This window comes from Haplochromis burtoni, unplaced genomic scaffold, assembly GCF_018398535.1.
Source record: "Haplochromis burtoni strain Fernald_Lab_line unplaced genomic scaffold, NCSU_Asbu1 Contig_4, whole genome shotgun sequence".
NCBI classification, from domain to species: domain Eukaryota; kingdom Metazoa; phylum Chordata; class Actinopteri; order Cichliformes; family Cichlidae; genus Haplochromis; species Haplochromis burtoni.
Genome location: NW_024582365.1, coordinates 2,500,345 through 2,522,168, shown reverse-complemented (window position 1 = coordinate 2,522,168; position 21,824 = coordinate 2,500,345). Strand labels below are relative to the sequence as shown.

The 21,824-nt window shown below is 40.9% G+C and overlaps 1 protein-coding gene across 3 annotated transcripts; it reads left to right on the top strand.

Annotated features, from left to right (window-relative positions):
- Positions 1-136: 136 nt before the first annotated feature.
- On the top strand, positions 137-21,773 carry mcf2a (MCF.2 cell line derived transforming sequence a). Of its 3 annotated transcripts, XM_005913222.3 has the most exons (30): positions 137-1,152; positions 6,360-6,428; positions 6,508-6,622; positions 7,005-7,095; positions 8,867-8,986; positions 9,371-9,487; positions 9,842-9,991; positions 10,096-10,211; positions 10,392-10,506; positions 10,613-10,732; positions 11,002-11,193; positions 11,277-11,468; positions 11,642-11,813; positions 12,889-12,965; positions 13,138-13,223; positions 13,368-13,434; positions 13,626-13,741; positions 14,043-14,112; positions 14,213-14,305; positions 14,550-14,642; positions 15,146-15,271; positions 15,389-15,610; positions 16,894-16,986; positions 17,273-17,351; positions 17,615-17,678; positions 18,909-19,009; positions 19,439-19,551; positions 19,959-20,071; positions 20,210-20,313; positions 20,407-21,773. In XM_005913222.3, the coding sequence occupies exons 1-30, from the start codon at positions 1,038-1,040 to the stop codon at positions 20,445-20,447; spliced, it is 3,342 nt and encodes a 1,113-aa protein (XP_005913284.1). In that variant the 5' UTR covers positions 137-1,037; the 3' UTR covers positions 20,448-21,773. The 3 variants fall into 3 exon arrangements, with proteins under 3 accessions (XP_005913284.1, XP_005913286.1, XP_014189713.1); XM_005913224.3 differs by lacking the exons at positions 137-1,152; positions 6,360-6,428; positions 6,508-6,622; positions 7,005-7,095 and adding an exon at positions 7,126-7,695; XM_014334227.2 differs by lacking the exons at positions 137-1,152; positions 6,360-6,428; positions 6,508-6,622; positions 7,005-7,095 and having other exon boundaries at positions 8,950-9,035.
- Positions 21,774-21,824: the final 51 nt, after the last annotated feature.

Here is a 21,824-nt window from a genome sequence, read left to right as displayed (position 1 = left end):
GATCTGAATGTGTGTGCCTGAGAGGGGGGGGGCTGAGAGGCTAAGCTGGATCAGCTGAGTGACTGCTCTCCCACTGCTCCATGCATGGCCTCGGATTAAAAAAAACAAAACATTAAATCGCCGTCACTGTATAGGAGAGATTTACATACATGCATATTTACACGTTTTCTGCACTCTGCAGTTGATCTATTCCAGGGAGTTGTGGGCTGAGCTGTGGGGAGTTGGGTTGAGAGAGAGACACTGCAACAGTATGTACACAATGCCACTCTTTCATATTTGTTCTTCGGTTTGAATGTGATTGTTGTGTATTAAAGGCTGTTTCACAAGGGTCAAACTTGTTGGCTGAGGGTGTGGAAGATTTTAATTTTTTATCAATGGCGCTATTCTCCTCAGTTTGTGCATCTATATTATAGTGACACTGGAGAAATAGGCACATGAGCATGATAGCCAAGCAGCCTAACACTTCAGGCTACTGTTAGTCAGTGACATGCTGAAGGCTTGGTGTGTGTGAGAGAGCAGAAAAGTTGGGAGGGAGTTGGCACTATATCGGGTCCGGACTCTTGAGCCCTGCGATGCAGAGCTGACGCATTAATGTTCAGAGAGACGGAGAGTGCAGAGGGGAGAGGGAGGCAGCAGTGTCCAGATGGAGGAGCTCTGTTTGTTTTGAAGTAGCTGACTGCTGCTGAGAGCAGGGCAGGGTGGAGGGGGAAACCTCGCACTCGCTCGGGGCGACAACGAGACAACATACTAGTGTTTTGTTTGCCTGTGTGGACAGTTCTCCTGTCGTAGCTGTGCTGCTCAGTGTGGAGGCGCTCTATGCAGCTCAAGGTCAGGAACAGCCAGTGGCAGCCTCGGGGAATTGTCCCATCTGGATCTTGGGACCCGCGGAGGGAGGTGGAAAAACTTTCCTTGTTTAAATAAATGGCTATGGAGAGCCATGGGGCTGTGAAGAGGATGTGAGGCCCGGGATACTGTCACTACCTCCCAAAAGTAGCGTCAGTTCTCCTCTGGCTGATCTCGTGTCAGAGACGAAGGGAATGGGCCCAGCCTCACTGCAGGAGGACAGAGAGCTGAGGAAAGAGTCCAAGGAGGAGATGGAGAGCTACCGCTGCCTTCTACAGGCAGGCTCCCAGCTAGAGAGCACTCTGCAGCGTGAGTACACGTGATGCTGACAACCCACTTTAGACTTGTGGTAACCACCAGGCTTTTGAATGTAATCCTCTATCTGCTCTAAAACTAATTCCTTATTATTACATTTCAGATTGGTGCTTTCTGAACAGTGTAGCAGGAGGGTGCATTTGGTTTGATTTACAGTGTTCATTTGTGACTTCTGAGAAACGTGATGGGAGGTAACAGGAGAGCTGCACTCTCTTGGGTTAGGCAATATTATTGATGTGCCATTTCCTGTATCTCTGCCTCAACAGGGAGCTATTGCAGGGATTATGTTGGCTATTTTAGGCCATCACAGATGGATATTCTTCCATAGTAAGGATTTGTAACCTCGATATGCGAGGACTGTGGGTTTTGGATCAGTTTAGGGGAGTGCAGGAAGCGAAAAGCAAACCATTACTGTCAACTAAATCAAACAGAACACGAATAGATTTGTTATAAATTACATAATGCAGCTTGTAATTTTTCTTGGATGTTGACCCTTAGTTTACTGTTTACAGAATAGTTTACAGTTGTCACCCAATTTTAATTACTACACTTGGTGGAGAAAAGGAAAAGGTTGAACATAATAAAAAACTAAATACATAGTAATAACATCTCCAAACCCTAATGCTTTTGCCAATCATCATTTTGAAGTTGCCTTACAGAAGTGAACTGAACAAAGAAGGTGATGGAATGAACATATATAGCACCTGCTGTGACCGGAACACCTTTCTCCAGAGGATCCTGAGATTATTTCTGGATTTTGGGAGGCGAGAGTTATTTGCCTAATTGATGGAACTTTGTCTCCTTATGTCTGCTGTGGGTTAGGTTTCTAGACTGTGGAAATAACAGACAGCATGGAAAAGTTCTGTCTAAGTCAAGCAAAAATTGTTGTCCCCTGGATGACATTTAAACTTTATTCTCTGGGATTGTCATAATCTCCTTATTTTACATCGCTGTACAAAACTAATCATGCATTTATCATTAATGATACATGCTAAAGTGCATTTTTCTTTATTAGGCTTACCCCTAGCATTCCATAAGCAGTTTTGTCTTGCAATCTTCCACCATACTCTTGACACCAAACTTTATAACTGAGAATACAATGATAATAACATTTCTGTTTCTGAAAAATTCTCTCCCATCGACTGTTTAGAAGCTTTTAGTGCTCAAGTATTGACTGACATTTCTGATGGGTCGCTTTAATCTCAGCTGACACTCAAGCACCCTTTTATAGGTTCAGCTTCAACTGACACTTGAGCTGCTTTAAGTGCCTCAATTTGGAATGTCTCTCCCACTCAGTTTCATGCAGACATCTATAATTTTATGGCATTTATACCTGCAGAGTCAGAGGCAGCTGTGTTCTAGATACCACAGATTAATAAAATATGAAAGGGAAGCTCATGACTGAACACTACAAAGTAAAATGGAATGTAGCACATCATTAGCAAATATATCCAGTTATATATATTCTTATATTCAGAATAAATACAGTCACAGTATAACAAATTCTAACAAAATCACTGAAAGTATTTGGTGCAGGTCACATATCCTCAAAGTGAATATTAAAAGCACCAGGACTTCCAATCCGAAGCCTTTTTCTGTGATTGTGCAGGTTCTGCAATTCAGACCTTTCTGGTTTAAAACCAATCTAGATTGCTTGTATCCCAGCGGGTAGAATACTTTAATACTTAATTTTCTTCTACCCTTTTCCATCAGAATGCAGTCACCCACCAGTCTAATCCCCTTAGCATTTAAAGCTTCATTTAGCGAAACAACTCATGACCTAAAAGCAGTATGAGGCTAGGCCACTCTGTACTGCGAAGCTGTTTGTATCTTTAAGAGGGGATTTCTTGCTCTGAAAGAGATTACGTGTGTCTACGTTTTGGGACTCTGTAATATCAGACTACAATATCATCCATGAGAATGCACGTTCTGCATTGAATCAGCCTTTTTATATTTTACTAAGAATTGCTGTTCTGTGTAAATAAACTGGGCAATATGAACAGTTTTTTGGACTTTATTATGAAATCACCAGTGGTACATTTCTTTTCTCTACAGAACATTTTAGTAAGTGTTAAATTGAAAGTCACATTTAAAGAGCTTCAGTAGCTTTAGTGCATTGGACTTGACATTTTATCAACATATTAATACTGATATCTTATATTGAAGGGTGTGCTCTGCAGGCACTCCTCATTTTGTAGAGATTTATTTTCACTCGTGACATTTTCCTCCAGCAATCGTTGTTTAAAAGCATGCGATTCATTATTATAAAAGATTAATAAATGGAAAAGAACAGTGGCGGCGACTGCTTTATATAGAAGTGGTACGAAATCAACACTGATTTCATCTGTTTGGACAATAGAGATAAGCTCCTCTGCCTTCAGCTCAGCAAGCAGACTCAGAGGATTGGTCTGAGTCTAGATCTCTTGACCGGTATCAAATCTCTGCTTCCCAGCACACTGGCAAACATTCCTCCTTCTCTGTGACTAAGAACAGAAGAGCAAACAGAGGTTATTTGACTTTCACCCTAATGTCACCTGGATAAAAGAGAATCAGTGTTTCCTCAGAGGAATAACTTTGGTAAAGTACACAAAGATTTACCTATTTATAAATTTCGTTATAGTTGTTATGGTACACAATGATTAGTGCTTTATATTTTCCACATTTTCCTGAGTGGTGTACCGTGAGGCACAAGGACTGATTGAAGGACTACAGGGCATTTTATTTGGCAGTGTTCTTAAGTGCTTTCAGTCACGAGATGGGCTGGTAATCTTGCAGGGTGAGGGCGAGGGGGGGGCGAGTGCAGTGTTTCCACAAACTGGCACGTTTATTAAACACGCTGCAGTTTGCAGCCCAGGCTACCTCTCATTTGATCAAATAAAGCTGAAGTCTGCAGTGTGTACACTTTTGTACTCTGGACATGTTAGGGTGACAATAAAATTGCTTACATTAAACATTTTACACATTTGCATGGTTTAATCCAATGCATCATGCACTCCTCTACATTCTTCCTGCTCACACAGTTTTATATCCACATATGCTGCATTAACCTGTTGGAAAATGTTCTTTATCGTGAATTTACATTATATAAGATCTACTCATTTAAGACCTGTCCTAACCTTCTGAGTGTTGTGGCATCAGATAAAGATCATTATATAACTATTGCAGTGTGGCGGTAATTTCATCCTGAATCTACGTGTGCACAGTCCAATCACTGGTCCTGCAGGGGCCTGCTTGGCTTATCTCTTCTCTATTACAGAAACACATCAAATATTCAGCAGGTAGAAGTAGAGCTCATTACTTGCTCCCTGACAGCCTGACGGGCACTGTTACTGCAGTCGACTCATGGAAAATAACACCTTCTTTACTCTTCCTCTGTTTGGTTAGCCTTCTCTAATCTTTTTCTGGATGGATTTTTCTCTCTCGCAGCTTCAATTAATTTTTAATGTCTGTTCATTGTAGATGAGCACACAGTGACCTTTAGTATTGCTTTAACAAATAACCACCTTTTATAATGTGAGTAATATTCCTGGATGCAGTTTTGTCATAATTGGAGTGAAAGCCAGGAAGCTTTATTTGGTGATGCTGCTTATTTCCCCCCATTAAGCTTCACTATAAATGAGATCATCCACTAGATCCACTGGATGTACTGTAACAGAAAAGTGAGCATATGTTAGCAGTCACAACACAACAATGACTCATTGACTGTGTGTTTTGCTCCTGGACATATGGCTGACTAGAACACTAATAACACTAAGCATAAAATATGCAGGCAGACTTAAAAGTACCCCAATATCACTTCAGATGCTGTAATTTCACCTCACAGGATGGCTTCAGATGCAGGCTTTACATCTAACCACAGAGGCAGCTACTGAAAGTTCATGACCATGGATTGTACATGCTGATGTTTAATAATTCATCAGCAAAATTCCAAGTAGACCGAGGCTGGTCAGGTTTCAGTGAGCCATTCTTTTCTTCCTTGATGTAAAGGTGATTGTGTTGTGTTACTGTCTTTATAAACAGCAACTCATAGTTAACTTTTTTTGGTGTGATTATGGCCCATAGTTTGTTGACCTCTGCACACCACCACAGCAGATTTAAAATAAGACAACCCAGATGTGATTGATGTGCAGACTTTCAGCTTGAATTCAAAGAGCTGAGCAAAAGTATAGCAGTAACTGTTTAACTGTGACCTTCATTTTCAGAGTAAAAGGTAATTGGAAATTTGACTGACAGTTTTATGGTGAAATGAGACCTATTTTCTTCTTGTTTTTTTTTTAAATGACAATGAAGCAGGAATAATATCTCAACCTTATTCAGCGTGTTGAATTTGTATTTTACAGCTTTACATGGTAATTGTAAATATGAGGCCAAAAAGACATGAATGTATGATCACAGAATTATTTCCATGTTCAAAATACACGACTACATAAAATCAAACAAAGTCAAGAACACTCTTGAGGAGTAAGGAGTATCCTTGTCAAAGTGTACAATCAAGAGGCACCTTCATGGATGAAAATACAAAGCGCTTACAACCAGGTGCAAACCACTTATTACAGGAAGTTCAGATTAGACTCTAAAAGTCTGCAAGTTCATTCAAAAATAGCTTTGAACAGATGATACTACGGCGCACTTTGTCTCACAGTGATGGGAAGAGAAAAGTACGGAGGAGAGAAACAGCTCATGAAAAAAAAAGTGTTCTACACTGACCAAATCAGTCACCTGATCTCAACCCAATAGAACAAGCGTTTCAGTTATTAGAATAAAACACTGAACATAGAAAGACCCACAAACAAGCGGGAGCTGAAGGTGGCTGCAGTAAAGGCTACAAAAGATTTTCAGTATTAAAAACAATCCAATCAGGCTGAGCCTCTGAAAATGGGAGACTATGTGTAAAAACGGCTGTAATCCCTTAACAATTAATATCAAATTTTTGTTTAAAATTAAAGTTAAAAGTCTGCACTTCAATCATGGGTTGATTTCCACTGAAAATCCATTGTGGTATTATAGAGGAAAAAGAACAAAAAATTATGCAACTAACTTAATTTTAATTTAGATACATACCAAACGGGTGTTCTAAGGATAAAGCACAAAACAAATCCATGCTTTGTTTTGTTGTTTTTGTTTTTTACATTTAAGTGACTACTTGTTTATATTTTTGCACTGCTTTCCTAAAAGCTTGGATTTTTCTGACCTTCTTGCAGAGGTGACTGTGCCTGTGAGCATGAAGGAAGTGGGAGGCTATATAGAGAAACAGGTAGCATACCTGTCAGGTGAGTTTTGTTAATCATTTTCTTACTGTTATGTATCTTGTATCTTTGAAAGATAGTCATTGCGTTTTGTGCTTCCCAGGGGGCCGTGGGGAAGACTCCAGCGTTATCATCACTCTCCCAGAATGCTCAGCTTTCAGTGACATTCCAGAGGAAGCTCTAACCAAAGTTTTTACCTACCTCACTCTCATCCCTCGGTGTGTTCTTGCTCGTTTTTTTTTATGACTCTCTCACTCACTGCAGTGCACCAAAACCTCAGTTGCTTGTATTCTGAGCACAGCTGAACTGGCCTTTAGCGTTCATCATCTCAGGGTCAAATGCCCTTTCTGGTGTCCTCTAAGCCTCATTCTTTCAAGAGATTAAGGAAGCTTAAATCAGATTATTGGTCTTTCTTTTCCCTCACACATGATTTTGATTGGTATAAACATTTTTAGATAATATGGAATAATATGGATAATATGGAATTACAGTACCAAATATGTGCTTGTTTATGTTTGCTTATTTTGTATCTGTGTGCTCTAAAACAATAAATTCACAATCATTGCACAGACTTATACAAATGCCTATTACTGCTTGCAGAACGAGGCAACCTGGAGTCAAATTTATCATTATTTTAGACCGAAGGCTGGACACTTGGGCATCTATCAAAACGGCGCTTGCCAGGATAGCAGTAAGTTCCGTATATTTTATTTCATAAAAACTGTTTCTAACTTAATCGATGTGCAGAACAAATACATTATTTATCTTCACTTGTAAGCTGCAACGTATCTTTGCTCGGAAGCTGCTATTTAATTTAGGAGTTGCTCTCTCTGGTACTGAAACCGTGAACAATACCTGAATAGCACTATTAAAGCAATATTTTTTTCATTATAGTAATTTGTTAATTTTTTTCTTATGTTTTTGCGAGTAGTGCATAGTTTGCAGAAGACCCCAAAGGTCTGGTCTGTATCGAATGTCCCGTCGCATAGGGCTGCAAATCTGTGAGTAAGCAAAAACTGAGTGATGACGCGGGATGCTGAGGAGAGGAAGGGATAAGGAAGACGAGCGGGAGGGGAGACGTTGCAGTGTACTGCCACGCTCTGCTGTCTGAGGCAGCAGCGGGCAGCAGCAGTGCTGCGGCTGTGGGCAGGCATCCGGAGGGAGCTGCATACCTCAGCTTGGCACAGATTTTCAGTGATCGGGCGGGCACTTATACTTTGCCGAGATGGCTTCCAATACCATGGCCGATTGCTTTTACCGGCGACGAATGCCGAAGATCCGGAGGAGCCCGGTAATAAGCCGCTGGTTTGTTTTAATCCATCATGTGAAGAGTTAAGTTGAAGTTACTAGGCGGGCAGGGCGAATGCAGCGGGGGCATCAGCTGTGGGTGCTGGCGAGTGTAGCACTGCGGTGCAGAACGCGCTTTGTGCTTAGTCATGCGGTCGGTTGTGTGTCATACCTGAGCGATCCCCTGTGTAGTTTGACTGATGACTTTTTGTAGTGCATGTATCCTGAGGGTAAGAGGTCGATTCGGGACAAGTAAATGTCCCATGCATATAAAATAAATAAATAAATAAATAACTCTGCTGCAGAGTTGACTCCTGCACCACTCGAAGCTACATAATGTAAACGATGTAAAGTACTTTGCCTATGCCTGAAGATATAAATGGCCTGTATTTGTATAGCGCTTTACTTAGTCCCTATGGACCCCAAAGCGCTTTACACTACATTCAGTCATCCACCCATTCACACACACTGGTGATGGCAGCTACATGGTAGCCACAGCTGCCCTGACAGAGGCGAGGCTGCCGGGCACTGGCGCCACCGGGCCCCCTGACCACCACCAGTAGGCAACGGGTGAAGTGTCTTGCCCAAGGACACAACGACCGAGACTGTCGGAGCCGGGGGCTCCAACCGGCAACCTTCCGAAGACGAACTGCCAACTGCCCCCAAAATAGGCATTTATTTTATTTGCTTGCCCTTTAGGTTCGAATGCAATACGCCTTAGTTACTTGTGGTTTTCAGCACATCTTCAGTTAGACTTGACTAGAATGCTGGTGAAATGCAGCCCTTTTATTTGAGGTAAAATGTAGATCCCGAGCAGAAATTCCTACACGCAATGACCTCAGATAACCTGATGATGAAATCCAGAGGCCTGTAAATAGCAGTCTTCACTGACTGAACCTTGAATTCATCAGTCTGACAGTAATTGCTTGAGTGACACACTCTAGCGATTACTGATTAACATTCACCCCTTTCTCTCCTTCTTCCTCTGCTTATAAAGCATACGTTCGTTTTTATGTTGATGCTGGAAAAAAGCTCATATATTTGTTTTTGTCCAACATAGTGAGGTTAGCTACAAAAGTTTAGATTTATACTGAGTCCTCCTAAATATGCCTCATCATCAATCATACACTAACCCCTGTTTTTTATTTTATTGTATTTTTTTTATCCACATCAAGGCTTCCTTTCCTGGGAACCTCCACCTGGTCTTGGTGCTCCGACCTACCAGCTTCTTCCACCGTACTGTTACTGATATAGGCTTCCGCTTCAGCCAGGAGGACTTCATGCTCAAAATGCCAGTAAGGCAGCTCCTCCTCAGTTACCAAACATGTGTCCCATCAAAACGAGGTACACCTCATTCTTATTACAACCTTGAGCTCCATAAGTCACATGTTTTTTGGTGAACACCACCAAGAACCGAGAACTGATTTCAGTATGAACTTTTGACCTAATTATTATTAAATAATTATAGCAACCTCTTATGCATGCCAAATGGTTCTAATAATCCCATTAGCCAGAAAGCTACAGACCACACAGACGTGTCAGTAGTTGATCATACCATCTTCAGTATGGCAGACGTATTTGGACATTTTCTCATCTACAAAAACAACCTGTGATATCTTTTAAAACAAGAGTTATAAAGTGAGCATCTGTCAGGTCTCAGTTTCTGTCTGTACCTTTAGGTGGTGATGCTGAGTTCTGTCACAGACCTGCTGCGCTACATTGATGAGAACCAGCTGACGTCAGAGTTTGGAGGCACTCTGGACTACTGTCACAGTGACTGGATTGTTTTGCGGACGGTGAGCTCCAGATTCAAAAGCACAGTCCAGTCAAACAATAAAAATCTATCGTTCTACATTCCCTCTATGACAGAGCTGACATTTTTACAGATATTCAATATACATTCTGTCATCTTCCAAAGTATTCTTGAGTTTTCAAACCTCTCCAGAGTGACATCAGCATGCTCTTAATGTGGCTGTGCTGTCTTGCTTCTTTGCATATGTCACATCAGGGCCCTTTTTTACTGTTAAAACTCTATTAAGAACAGTGAGTCAAAGATTCTTCTTTTTTCCTACTCAAATGAATACTACAGTGTAATTAATTGTCTATGCACTCATATTGCTTTGTTTTTGCGTTTGCATTTTTCAATACAGGCCATTGAAAGTTTCGCTGTAACAGTCAAAGACATTGCACAGATGCTACAGGGCTTTGGTACTGAGCTGGCAGAGACGGAGCTGCCTGAAGAGGCGAAAGCCATAGAGTGTCTCCTCGAGTTGCACACGGACAAGTACAGAAAACTGAAAGTAAGTACAGAAAACTGATGTTTTCCATTGAGATACGTTTAGTAATATCAAAACTTTGACATTAATCTAGTGTTATGTGCTACAATCTTTTCCTCCTTTGGAAGGATGCAATCAGGTCGGTGTCAAAGGAGGGTCGTCATCTTCTCTCCAGCCTGGAGACCACTGCGAAGGAGGATGACTCCCAGTGGGACGTGAAGCTGGACTGGGAGACTGTGCAAAGGTAAATTATCTTCAAGCAACAGTTTTTGTCTTGTAGCTGTTTTAAAAAAGTATATTTCAAAGTAAAATTGTAATCTACACCGTCCTTCTTCTAGCCAAAGTGTAAAACTAATGCTTACTGAGCAGTAGCTTTAATAGGAGAAGCAAATGAGATCAAAGGGAATGCACTTCGTGTTTTTAGGCTTCTCGCCCAGCTCAGAGACATGGAGTCTGCCTTTGACGGCTTTTTTGAGAAGCATCATCTAAAGCTCCATCAGTATCTCCAGTTGCTCAGATATGAGCAAAGCTTTCAGGAGGTAAGGCTGTCATCTACCTGTCTGTCTGTGTTTGTGTTTTTGTGACTAATGCCTCTGGAATCTAACAGAGGTCTGCTTTATAGTTAGTCTTTTCTTTTCTGTTTAGATGGAGTTATGTCTAGAGCATCTCACAGCTCAGGAGAGGGAACTGTGCATATCTGCGAACAGTCTGGCTGAAACAGAACAGGCCCTCAAAAGGCTGAACAATCTAGAGTCCAATGCACAGGTCAGTGTTTCTCCAACATTAATTAAAATTAAGCTTTTTTTTTTTTGCTCTGCTACTATTTAAATTAAAATGAGGTCATTTTAGTGTGTATTTACAGCACCAAATTCGAACTCAAATTTCCTTTAAATAACTAAACTGTATAATATGTCCGGAGGTACTATATTTTTGCATATACCTGTATATGTGTATAGGGTTGCCAGAATCTTTCAGTTTTTATAGTACGTCCAATAAAACTGACTCCTTCCTTGGTGTGATTCCCTGTTGATCAGGAGGTGACAGCTCGGGCCCAGATAATCATCCTTCATGGACACCAGCTATCAGCTGGTCACCACTATGCCATGGCTCTCATCATGCAACGCTGCAATGAGCTTCGTCACTACTGTGATACACTCACTGCTGCTCTCAAGTCCAAACACACTCGTCTTCTGCAAACACACCAGATGCTGCTTTGTCTTGGGCAGGTATTTAGAGATACACATTTATATACGAACATGCAAGCACACTCATATCTCTTGTATGATACGCATGCGCCCTTTGTCTTCAGGCCCAGACTTGGTGTGATGATGCGGCATATCTACTGGCCAATCAGCTAGTAGATAAGTTTCAGTCTAAGGAGGGGGCCCAGGCTGCTCTGAGGGACATTGAGAAGCTCTTGGAAGGGGCTCCGTCTATGCTGAGCTCAGGACTTGACATTGTAACCGCTGAATATGAGGCTGTTATTACACCTCATTTTCAAGTAAGCTAACCGACCCTAATATGTGAAAACAATGTTACAAAACCAAACGTATAATGAGAGAAATTACGACCTAATTCAAGCAGTCACGTTATTGGATTGTTACATTAAAATGAAAACTCCTTTGCCTCACATCTCTTCTCTCTCCCTCTCCCTTTCTTTTTGGCTCTCTGTAGGCCCAGATTGGGAAAATGTTTGAGAAGCACGCAGCAGTACAGCAGATGATCCAGAATCGACAGGCTTGTCTAAGGAAGCTGGCTGATAAACACATACGACCGGTCCAACTGGTGGCCCCCAGGCCTGAAAACACACCACGATCCAAGTCTCCGCTCTTCTCTCCAAAACATGGTACAGCACAGGCACACAGATACAAACCAGCTTACTTCAAAAGAAGAATCGTTATTGAAATAGACAATTTGTCACCCCGTTTATGAACACAAATGATGACTTTTTTTCTTTTTTTTTCTCACACTGGATGAAGTATCACTTGTCCTCAATTAAATGCCCAGATTTGCAGCGTATGGTATAAGCTCACACTGTTGGCTCTCCTTCTTGTTTCTTTCTTTTAGGCACCATGATTCATTGAACACATGACATGTAACATTATCAGATACATTCACTGTCTAGCAACTAGGTTTTCCTCAATGGCCGTCAGGTTTAGCACACCCCCGTTACAAATGAGCTAGAGCAGGGGTCGCAGGTATAATCGGTCCACTGGGAAATGCCTGACTAAGCTATTAGTCATGTTGGTTGCTATACAACCATATGTGGTTCATATACATTAAAGAACTTTTCTTCTCCTGCTATGTCTCACGGGAGGCTGCACAAAGCTAACATTATGCAGCATATCCAACTGACATAGTATGTGTTATCTGGTGTCTGTGTTTGTGTTTTTTAAGAATGTGCAACTGTAAAAAGATTATTCTCCATTCATGTCTTTAATGTTTTTTTCTGCATAGCAGGAAACCATACTAATGAGAGAAAGAGCGGGAGTGGTTATGAGCCCCTTAGAGGCTTCTTAGATACTCGGTACACCTTTATCTCTGTATGAAAAGAGATAAATGAAAAAGAGGGTTAGATCTGATCTGATTCATTTTATCTGGTTCAAATATATATTTTGTCCTCACACATGCGTATACCCACATAACTGATGATAACGCTCAGCTGAGCTTCGACTGTTGTGGAGGGATTCAGCTGGGATCACATATACACTCACAGGCCTGCTCTATACCTGTACATGCTGCTTTGGTATCACACCTTTACAGAAAGCAACTTATCATAATGCAAATTATGATTATAAATCTGTGGATCACAAATCACTTGTGTATTATTTAGTGTTGATGCTTTAATTAGTCATCTCTTCGGTAATAAAGTGTTTTTGAATCCCACTCTTGATGAGTTGTTGCTGATCTTGCTTTCATAGGTGATGGATTGAAGTTCACATTCGATCTTTCTCTGCCTGGGAAAAGAGCATCGAGAAAGGTCCCCAACTCTCGAAAAGTACGTAACAAATAAAAGTTGTGCTTATTTACTTCCATTTTCACACCATCTCCAAACTTCGTCATTTCATTACGTAACTTTTCTTATTTGGCCCAATAAATTGTTAAGTGCATTAAAATTTTGTCTAAACCCAAATGGAAGAGTCAGTGCTGTCCATCTGTGGTGTGTTCAGATAGAGGTGATGCACGACTACCAGGAGAGCCGGAGCTGTGTGTCGTACAGTCTGGATGGAGACGACAGCCCAGATCTCTTGAAGCGGTGAGGAGGAAGCATCCGTCCACCCATCTGTCTGTCATCAGTACTGCTCTTGATGCTGTTTACTTAGCTATTCTCTTTGTTCAGTGCTAATGATGTCCTCTATCTCTTTCTACTTTTGCATGCTTGTATATGTTTGTGTCACAGTCATGTAATGAGGGAACTCATAGAAACTGAAAGAATCTATGTGGAAGAGCTGCTGTCAGTGTTACTGGTAAGAAATCATAATTTCTTTTAATTTAAAGTAAATATGAGATTCTCCTTGTTAAATACTTCTAAATGTGCGTACTGTATGTTTATGATCGTTTGAACTCAGATTGAGTCAAATGATTCTTTGTGATTAATAAGTAATGCTGTTTTCATAAACCATATATTTCTTCTGTCATGTTCCTCTAAATAATGCAGGGTTACAGGGCTGAAATGGACAACCCAGCTCTGTCGGGGGTCCTGCCCCCAATACTTCGCAGTAAGAGAGACATTCTCTTTGGAAACATGCCAGAGATTTACAATTTTCACAGCAGGTGAATGATTAAGGACTCATATCCCATTTAGACTTGATAAAACATGAAAAAATAAAGACAAATAATAATGATTAATGAGATCTAGACATATATTTGTTCAATTTACAAGTCAAATATGCTGGGACGCAATAATTCTGTTGTAAAAGGCTGTTTTTAACCATAGTGTTTACTGCAGTGTGAGCTGCGAGCTCATGTTTCAGTTATTGTATAAAGGGTAATTTGTAGGATGGTCTTTCTTAGACCACTTTCTTTGGCTTTTGACATCTATTTTTTGATCTTTTGGACTTTTATGGGAATTCAGAGTTTTCCTTCAGGACCTGGAAGGATGCCTGGAGGCTCCTGAAGCTGTGGGAGCGTGTTTTCTGGAGCGGGTGAGATGATGGGGTTTTTGCAGCTTCTTTATATGTTGATCATTTGTACATAATTTACAGACATATTTTAAGACATGTTCCTTTTTTCCTGTCCCTTCAGAAAGAAAGCTTCCAAATGTACGAAAGCTACTGTCAAAATAAACTACGCTCAGAGGCACTGTGGAGACAATTCTCAGATTGCAGCTTCTTTTTGGTTAGTTGACTTTACATCAAGAAATTCTTAAACTGTTTTGACACAATGTAAAAGATTACTTTAAGTGCCCACTTCATTTATAAGTTCTACACAAGCATACAACATAGACCACTGCCGTTTGAAACAATTTTAATACCACCAGTTCAGAATAAATGTGTTTTAAATTGTAGTAAGAATTGAAATGCTATGATGTGTCACTGGCAACATTGCACTGATTGATGTTTTTTTTATCTTCCTTTTGAAGGAGTGTCAAAAAAAGCTGGAGCACAAACTGGGCCTGGATTCCTATCTGTTGAAACCTATCCAGCGCCTCACAAAATACCAGCTGCTGCTGAAGGTTAGAAAGCTAAACCATATTATGCAAATGTATAGAAAGTCAGTATATGATTCAAATGTATTTAGAAGTCAATCTGCATGTGAGGTGGGATACTTTCATTTCCACAACACTGGCCTTAAATATGTTCTTCAGATGGTCCGGCACACTTGCTTTATACAAGCTCACACAGAGCTGTCATGTGGGATTATTTTAAATGTGCACTTCATATATCCCGGCATGCAAATACAGCAAACAGCATCTTAAATGCACTCATTATAATTAATTTTGTGTTTAGGTGTTTGTATAAAAATATATCATTGAAAATACCTGCTGTAGCAAATGTGCCAATTTGCTGGCGTTCGTTAACTCTTAGTACAGAATCTGCTGAATAGGCTCAGGTCCAACAACACTTACAGTCTTTACCATCCAAATGCACAGCTTTGTGCCATGTTTGTGTGTAAGTTTGCATGCATTTTCTTTTGTGTGCGTATTTACCTACATGTGCTGTGTTTCTGTATTTTCAGGAGCTGATAAAATATAGCACAGACTGTGAGGGCACCTCTGAACTCCAGGGGGCACTAGCAGCCATGCTGGACCTTCTCAAATCAGTCAATGACTCCATGCACCAGATTGCAATCACAGGATATGAGGTGAAGTACATTTTGACTGATAAGAGTGACAATCTATGAATTGCTACATTATAAATAGCCAAAATATATTTGCAACAAAGGTTTATGCATACATCCCCTCCCCTCTACTATACACAGGGTGATATTTGTGAGCTGGGCCGTGTGCTGATGCAGGGATCCTTCAGTGTGTGGATCAGCCATAAAAAGGGCCCCACTCGCATGAAGGAGATGGCTCGTTTCAAGCCAATGCAGCGGCACCTCTTCTTGTACGAGAGAGCTCTACTTTTATGCAAGCGAAGGGAGGAGCATGGAGATGGCTGTGACAAGACCCCTTCATACAGCTTCAAGCATTGTCTCAAGGTTTGTCTAATTTTAAGCAATGCAATAGTTTTCTGGAAGAGTGGCCACTTCTTTTTAAGGAAAATCAGTGCTTTCTTATGGTTTGATGAGTAGAAATCAGAACATTTTGGTTCACCGAAGGGGTCATGAGAAAATTTCAAATTTCAATTAATCTGACAACACAACAGTTTTCCAGAGCTCTAACCTTCAGTGTGTGGATGCCATAGTGAACTGTGTTAACATACAGTTATTTCCTTGACTGAGTCATGCCTGTTTTTAACACAGGGCCTAAAGATTGCACACATCTTATATTGATTTTTGGCCTTATCTGGATCTCAGGAGAGATTTTTCCAGATTCCCTGAACCTTTCAATGGTATTATGAACTGTAGATGATCAGATATTCAAACTTTTTATGATTTTAAATGAAATGAAAACTTGTTCCATGATTTGTAGATTCAGGTTTTACAGTATGGCGAATATTTGCATTCCTTTACTGCTGAAAAACTCTGCTTCTCTAAGATGCACTTTTTTTAATCACCAGTCATGATGCTGACCAGTTGCCATGGAGCTTGCTTAGTTATTTCAGCTGTTTATTTTTGTTGTTTTTACAGACTTTGGCTGTCCTCTCCCAACTTTTTTGTGACACTTTGCTGCCATCAAATTCAAAATAAGATAGTATTGTCTTAAAATGGTATGTTTTCTTAGTTTAAACATTTGTTATGTTTAAATATGTATGCACTATAGTGTCCACAACATGCAATACATGGTGTACAGAAGGCAAAATTTATATGAGTTTATAGATTTGTAAATTACAATTGAGCAATTCCAGAAATCTAAGGATGAAAATAGAAGAAAATAATTTGAAACAAAGCCAACCTATAGTTTAAAAAAATCACAATACTTTGGATACAAATGGTCTGTCCATGACATCTAATCTGTTCTTTTGTTTTAATAAAAAGTGATGAAATAGATCTGAAGATGCTGAGTTAATACTACTGTCTTTATCGTGAGCTCCTAGCACATGTGCTGCTCACACAACATGTGTGTGTTCCTGTAACACTTCTTTTATTGTGTGTAGATTTGTTGAAGTTGTCACAGTTGGTGTCACACTAACAGCTGCAGCTCTTGATTTATTATTGAGGGTGTGGGAAGGAAGAAGTCACACAGCGGAGGTGTGCGTGTGACCGCAAATGCTTGTGTTGCGACGGGACAGATGTGTTAACATGATGTAACACTGATGTATGATGTGCTGTTTGCCCTGCCAGTCCCAGCTTCGGTGTAAACAGTGTATGTCTCTTGGCAGATGACTGCTGTGGGGATCACAGAAAATGTCAAGGGAGATGTGAAGAAGTTTGAGATCTGGTACAGTGGCAGGGAGGAAGTGTATGTGGTTCAGGTAAGGCAGCATTTTTAAAAACATTTCAACTAAAGCTGTAATGCAAAATCTGTTGGTTTTGCTCATATTCATTCCCAGTTAGCAAGATATATATGGTTTGGGGATGTTATTCAAACAAAAAAAAGATATATTATTATTTATTTAAAATATCTATTTAAAGTCATCATATTGTTGCACATATTAATTACAAATAAAGAAGAAATGGTAACGTAGCTGGAGAAAAACATGTTCAAATTTTTTAAAATCCAAATGACTCTTCTTGTTTATTGTTTGTGTTGTTCTTCAGGCTCCTACAGTGGAGGTGAAGATGGCCTGGCTCAATGAGCTCCGTAGAATCCTGACTAACCAGCAGAAGATGCTTAGAGGTCTGAGAGCAACTTAAGTTAATATGGGAAAAAGAATTCTCAGCATAAAGGTTCCCTTTAACCGTCAGAGCTTTGAACTGACGCTCACAGCACTCAGAGAGCAAGAGTTCAGATTCAAAGTTCCACAGTTGGTGGGTTAGCCTTTATGCTCAGTTTCTTCACCCTGCACTTTTCTTAAAAGAAAGAAATTGAGTTAATAGTCAACTTACAGACTTGGCTCATCTCTCCTTATATGTCTATAATATAGTACCTTTTCCTCACAGATGAAGCATATCAACACGGCCACATCGTTGACCATATGCCACTTTCTCCACCACTCTCTGAGAGGTCAGTGCCTACAGCTGACTATAGACGGTTATTTACACTGTTGTAAGTGCATGACTGTAGGCTGTAGTTGCACAAACACACAAACCTATGCAAAACACGCCCATATGTAGTCAGTGCTAAAACATTTGCATTTGCTGAGTTTTCACATGTGATAGAGCTTGAGTGAATGAGACATTTCACACGGCCCTGGTAGGAGGCTGTGTGTGGCGGTGTATGAAAATGGGCACATGCCCGACTGTGTTCACTGCTGTCTAGTTGCCTATCCCCACTCCTCCCGTCCCCTACCTGCAGGGGCATGCGGCCGTCCAGAGGGGTTCCCAGGGGCTGTCTGCCGGGGCTGGACTTTGTATCGCTGTCAGCTGACGTGTTTCTGTGCCTGCGGTCCCGGAGCCCCCGTCCCCGAAGCCCCCGGCAACGCCCCCGGCCACGTCCCTGCCACTACCCACAGCGCCACTGACCTGCTGTTAACGCTCAGTGGTAAACAGCTTGGCCCAGCCTGGCTTGATTCACCCTGGCATGACCCATGTGGCCCGCCTTAAGGATTAAAAACCCTGGGCTGCTGTGTTTGCAAACTGATCGCCAGCTACACCCACTTTTATAAGCCTCATTCCAGTCCATAATTGATCCCCAAATACTCCTGCCAGCGTCTCAGCAGTTCCATCATAGCTTTCTAATACAGTTTCTAACACAATCTTATTTCTTGCACCTCAGATTTTCTATTTTGCATGTAATTGTAAGGACAAACAGAAGAAGAGTTTAAGTTTCATTCCATTTTTTAATTTCTTCATGACAGCCGCTTCTTGAGATGGGCCTCGTTTTTTGAGATCTGATCAAGCATCCGGGAAATTTGCTTTGCTGAAAACTTCTTATTCAACATCCAATAATAAAGTTGTTAAATCTCTACATTTGGATCTTAATAAATCGAGACCAGATCTTTCCTTGTGCCAGTGGTCTGTAAGTACTACTTCCCACCCTTTACAAAGAGGCTTGCAAATGGCTGCTGTGCTCTGTGTTGTATGGCTGGTGCCTAAGTGGCCATTGGTGTATGAGAAACAACAGGAAAGAGTTGTTCTTAACAGACTCACCTGGGGCAGCATTTACACTTCCCATGTGTTATTACTGTAGAAGTCATAGTCTGACCCCAGTGCATGGTTGAGGATAATGTCTGTCCTGAGTGTTTCTGACTGTGTGCACTATTTGGTCTCATGTTGTTTTGTGTTATTTTCCCAGCAAACAGCAGAGGGCATCAGTGAGTTCAGAGGAGACAGAGTCTGGGAGGAGCAGTCCAGACCCCCAGCCCCACTCCCCGAAACACCAGCACAACCGTAGGAGTGAGTAAAATCTCATCGCTGCGCATTTATGTTATAATCAAGTAGATACTTAGTAACTAAATCACAAAAAAAAAATAAAATGAAGGGAATCTTGCAAACTATACCTGCATTGCACACTGTTGTGCCGCTGTTGCTGATTTTCTTCAAAATCGTAAACTAATATAGATATTTGACTTTTCCCCCCTCAGCAGTTCAGGTGTACTTTGATCTGAAGAAACAAGTACATCGAGGATTACAAGGGAAAAAGGTCCATCTACTGAGATTAGCTTTTGATTCCACCTTCTTATTAATTTCCCAGTAAGTGACAAAGGGGTCATTGTGATGTCGACATAGTTACTAAGTATCTACGTGGTGCCTTTTAAGATGTGGTATTTGGAAGAATGTGCTTGCTGATGCCTTTAATAGAAAAAAGTCATGTATGTGTCCCAGGCTGGCCAGGAGCTCCTCACTCCGTAGACATCTGCGAGGGTCTGGAGGAGTGGCCTGGAGGTCGCGACCCCTTCCATCCATCTGACACAGAGGAGGAGGTTTTGGTGCAGCTGGTGAGACCAAATGCAACTACAGATACTGTATAAACTAAAATTCTCCCAGCTTTTTTTGTAACCTCTATTATCTAGTTAAATGCCAAAAAAGGAAAGTTGTCTTATCTCTCTTTGAAATTTCCCCACACATATTATGAAACATTTCCCATATTGCTTTTGCCTGTAAGTCATCTTTTACTGCAAAATACCCAACCATACTTATTGTACTTTTTAAGACTATTACTGTTACTTTTTCAGATAATTTTGAACCTTTTTTAAAATCTATTTTGGGGCTGTTGTGCCTGTTATTAATCGCTCTCTTTAATATTTTCTTCTTCATCGTGCCTTTTTTATGCCACACTTTGTAACACCTGCTTTCAGAAGCGACGTATAAATAAATCTGCTTGACAGTTTTCCTTCTCTGTTAGTCTCCAGGCAGATACAGGGTTTTGGCTGACTGTCTCCAAAATGGACCAGACAGCATCATCATCAAACGTGGAGACGTCATCCAACTACAATGTGAAGACAACAGGGGGCGCTGGTGAGTTTTCAGCCACTTTCAGCAAACCCTGTCAATGGGGCTTAGTGATCAGCCGAACTACCGACGTGTGAATGGATACAGTTATTTTCCTTCCCTCCTGTAAACACTTTCCTCACAATTCTTCATCCTGGTGGAAAGGCTGGTGAAAAATGTGACTCTGCAACAAGAGGGCTTCTTACCAGCTGCCACCCTGCAGCTGATTATAGGAGGCAGCAGGCACGAAAACTCCTCCAGACTAGGGGGTAAAGACGAGACCTAGACTTCCATCTCACAATAATATTGATTATTTCTTAACTCTGATTCTCTTCTCTAAAAGTCTGTGTATTTTCTCGTAGACCCAGGAAACCTGAAGGTGAGAAAGCTCAGCTCCCCATAGAGAAGAAAGCACATATTGTGATAATATTTACCTTTGGGTGAGAATGAACAGACAGAAAGCAGACTGAGCCATAGCTGTCTCATAACTGATCCTCCCATGCCGTCTTCTTTCATCAACGTTCAGTCATTAAAAAGACAAACATGGAAATCTACACAACAGTTTTTTTTCTATGGCTTTGACTGACAATCTCCTAAACCAGAGTTTTCTGACAGTGAAGGTGTGGAGAGGTACCAGCACAAAGACACTGGAGCTGATGAAACCACTACGGACAATCAACAAGCTACCCCCGGATCTTGTTTGGTCTTCCTCTTTTCTCATTAGTGATAAATATCTCTTCCCTCTGGCGCTCACTTTGCAACACATGCAATCGGGATGCGAGTTTGCTGCTTAAACAATGGGTCATTTCACAGTCTGTGGACTCTTCAATCCTAATACTTGAGGTTAAAGTAACTTTATGGGTTTGTGTGTGTGTGTGTGAGCTCCTGTCTCAGTATGTGATGAATGGATGCTAACCCAGGATTTGCCTAAAAACCTTTCTTAAAACATATACATGCCACCGCATGCGGTGTCATTTTTAACATTTACTGTATCTCGGCGTTTCATCTCGTCATTGCATTTTTCTTACATTTTGCTCCTTAAGGCGTCCTCTTCTGTACAGTACGGGAGTTACAATGCCAAATTGTGCCATGCCATAATGCCTTTTTTATTCTTGCTCTTGTAGAGTCTTTTGTATACTGTTTGCAAAATCAAATACTCTGTCCTTGCTTTAAACTGACCTCACAAACATTCAATGGGCACTTTAATATGGTGGAAGAATGATGGAAACTAAAAATCCACCTATTGTTTACCGAATGTGTTCATTGCTCGCTGCTTTACCTCTCTTACTGTGCATTTCCTTGTGTTCTAGATGCTATTGTCTTTGTTTATTCTTCTGTGATGTATGATGAATGTATGAGGGAGGCAGGGAAGACACATGCCTCCTGCATGCAGGAAGCGGTTGACGTGTCAAAGATGGTAATGTAAGGCACAGGCAAATATGATGAAGATTGATGGCAGTGTATTCCTCTGTGTGTGCCATAGACAAGTGGGAGGCACATGCCACAGAGCCCTCAAACACTGTCATTTTCATCATGATCTTTTGGGAGCTGTCTTGTCAAATGCAGCAAAGGAAGAAAAACTGAAGCAGAATGAGAGAGAATGATATGCTGTGTGTACTCGGCCATCACAGAGGCAAATTGTTTCTTCGCCAGCATTACAGCTCAGTTAATCTTGGGTTCCTCTTTAAAATGGATCATACAGCCAACATGAAATATACCCTCTGTATTGAACACTTAATTAAATATTGATTGCAGACTTATATGAATTTACCACATCAAA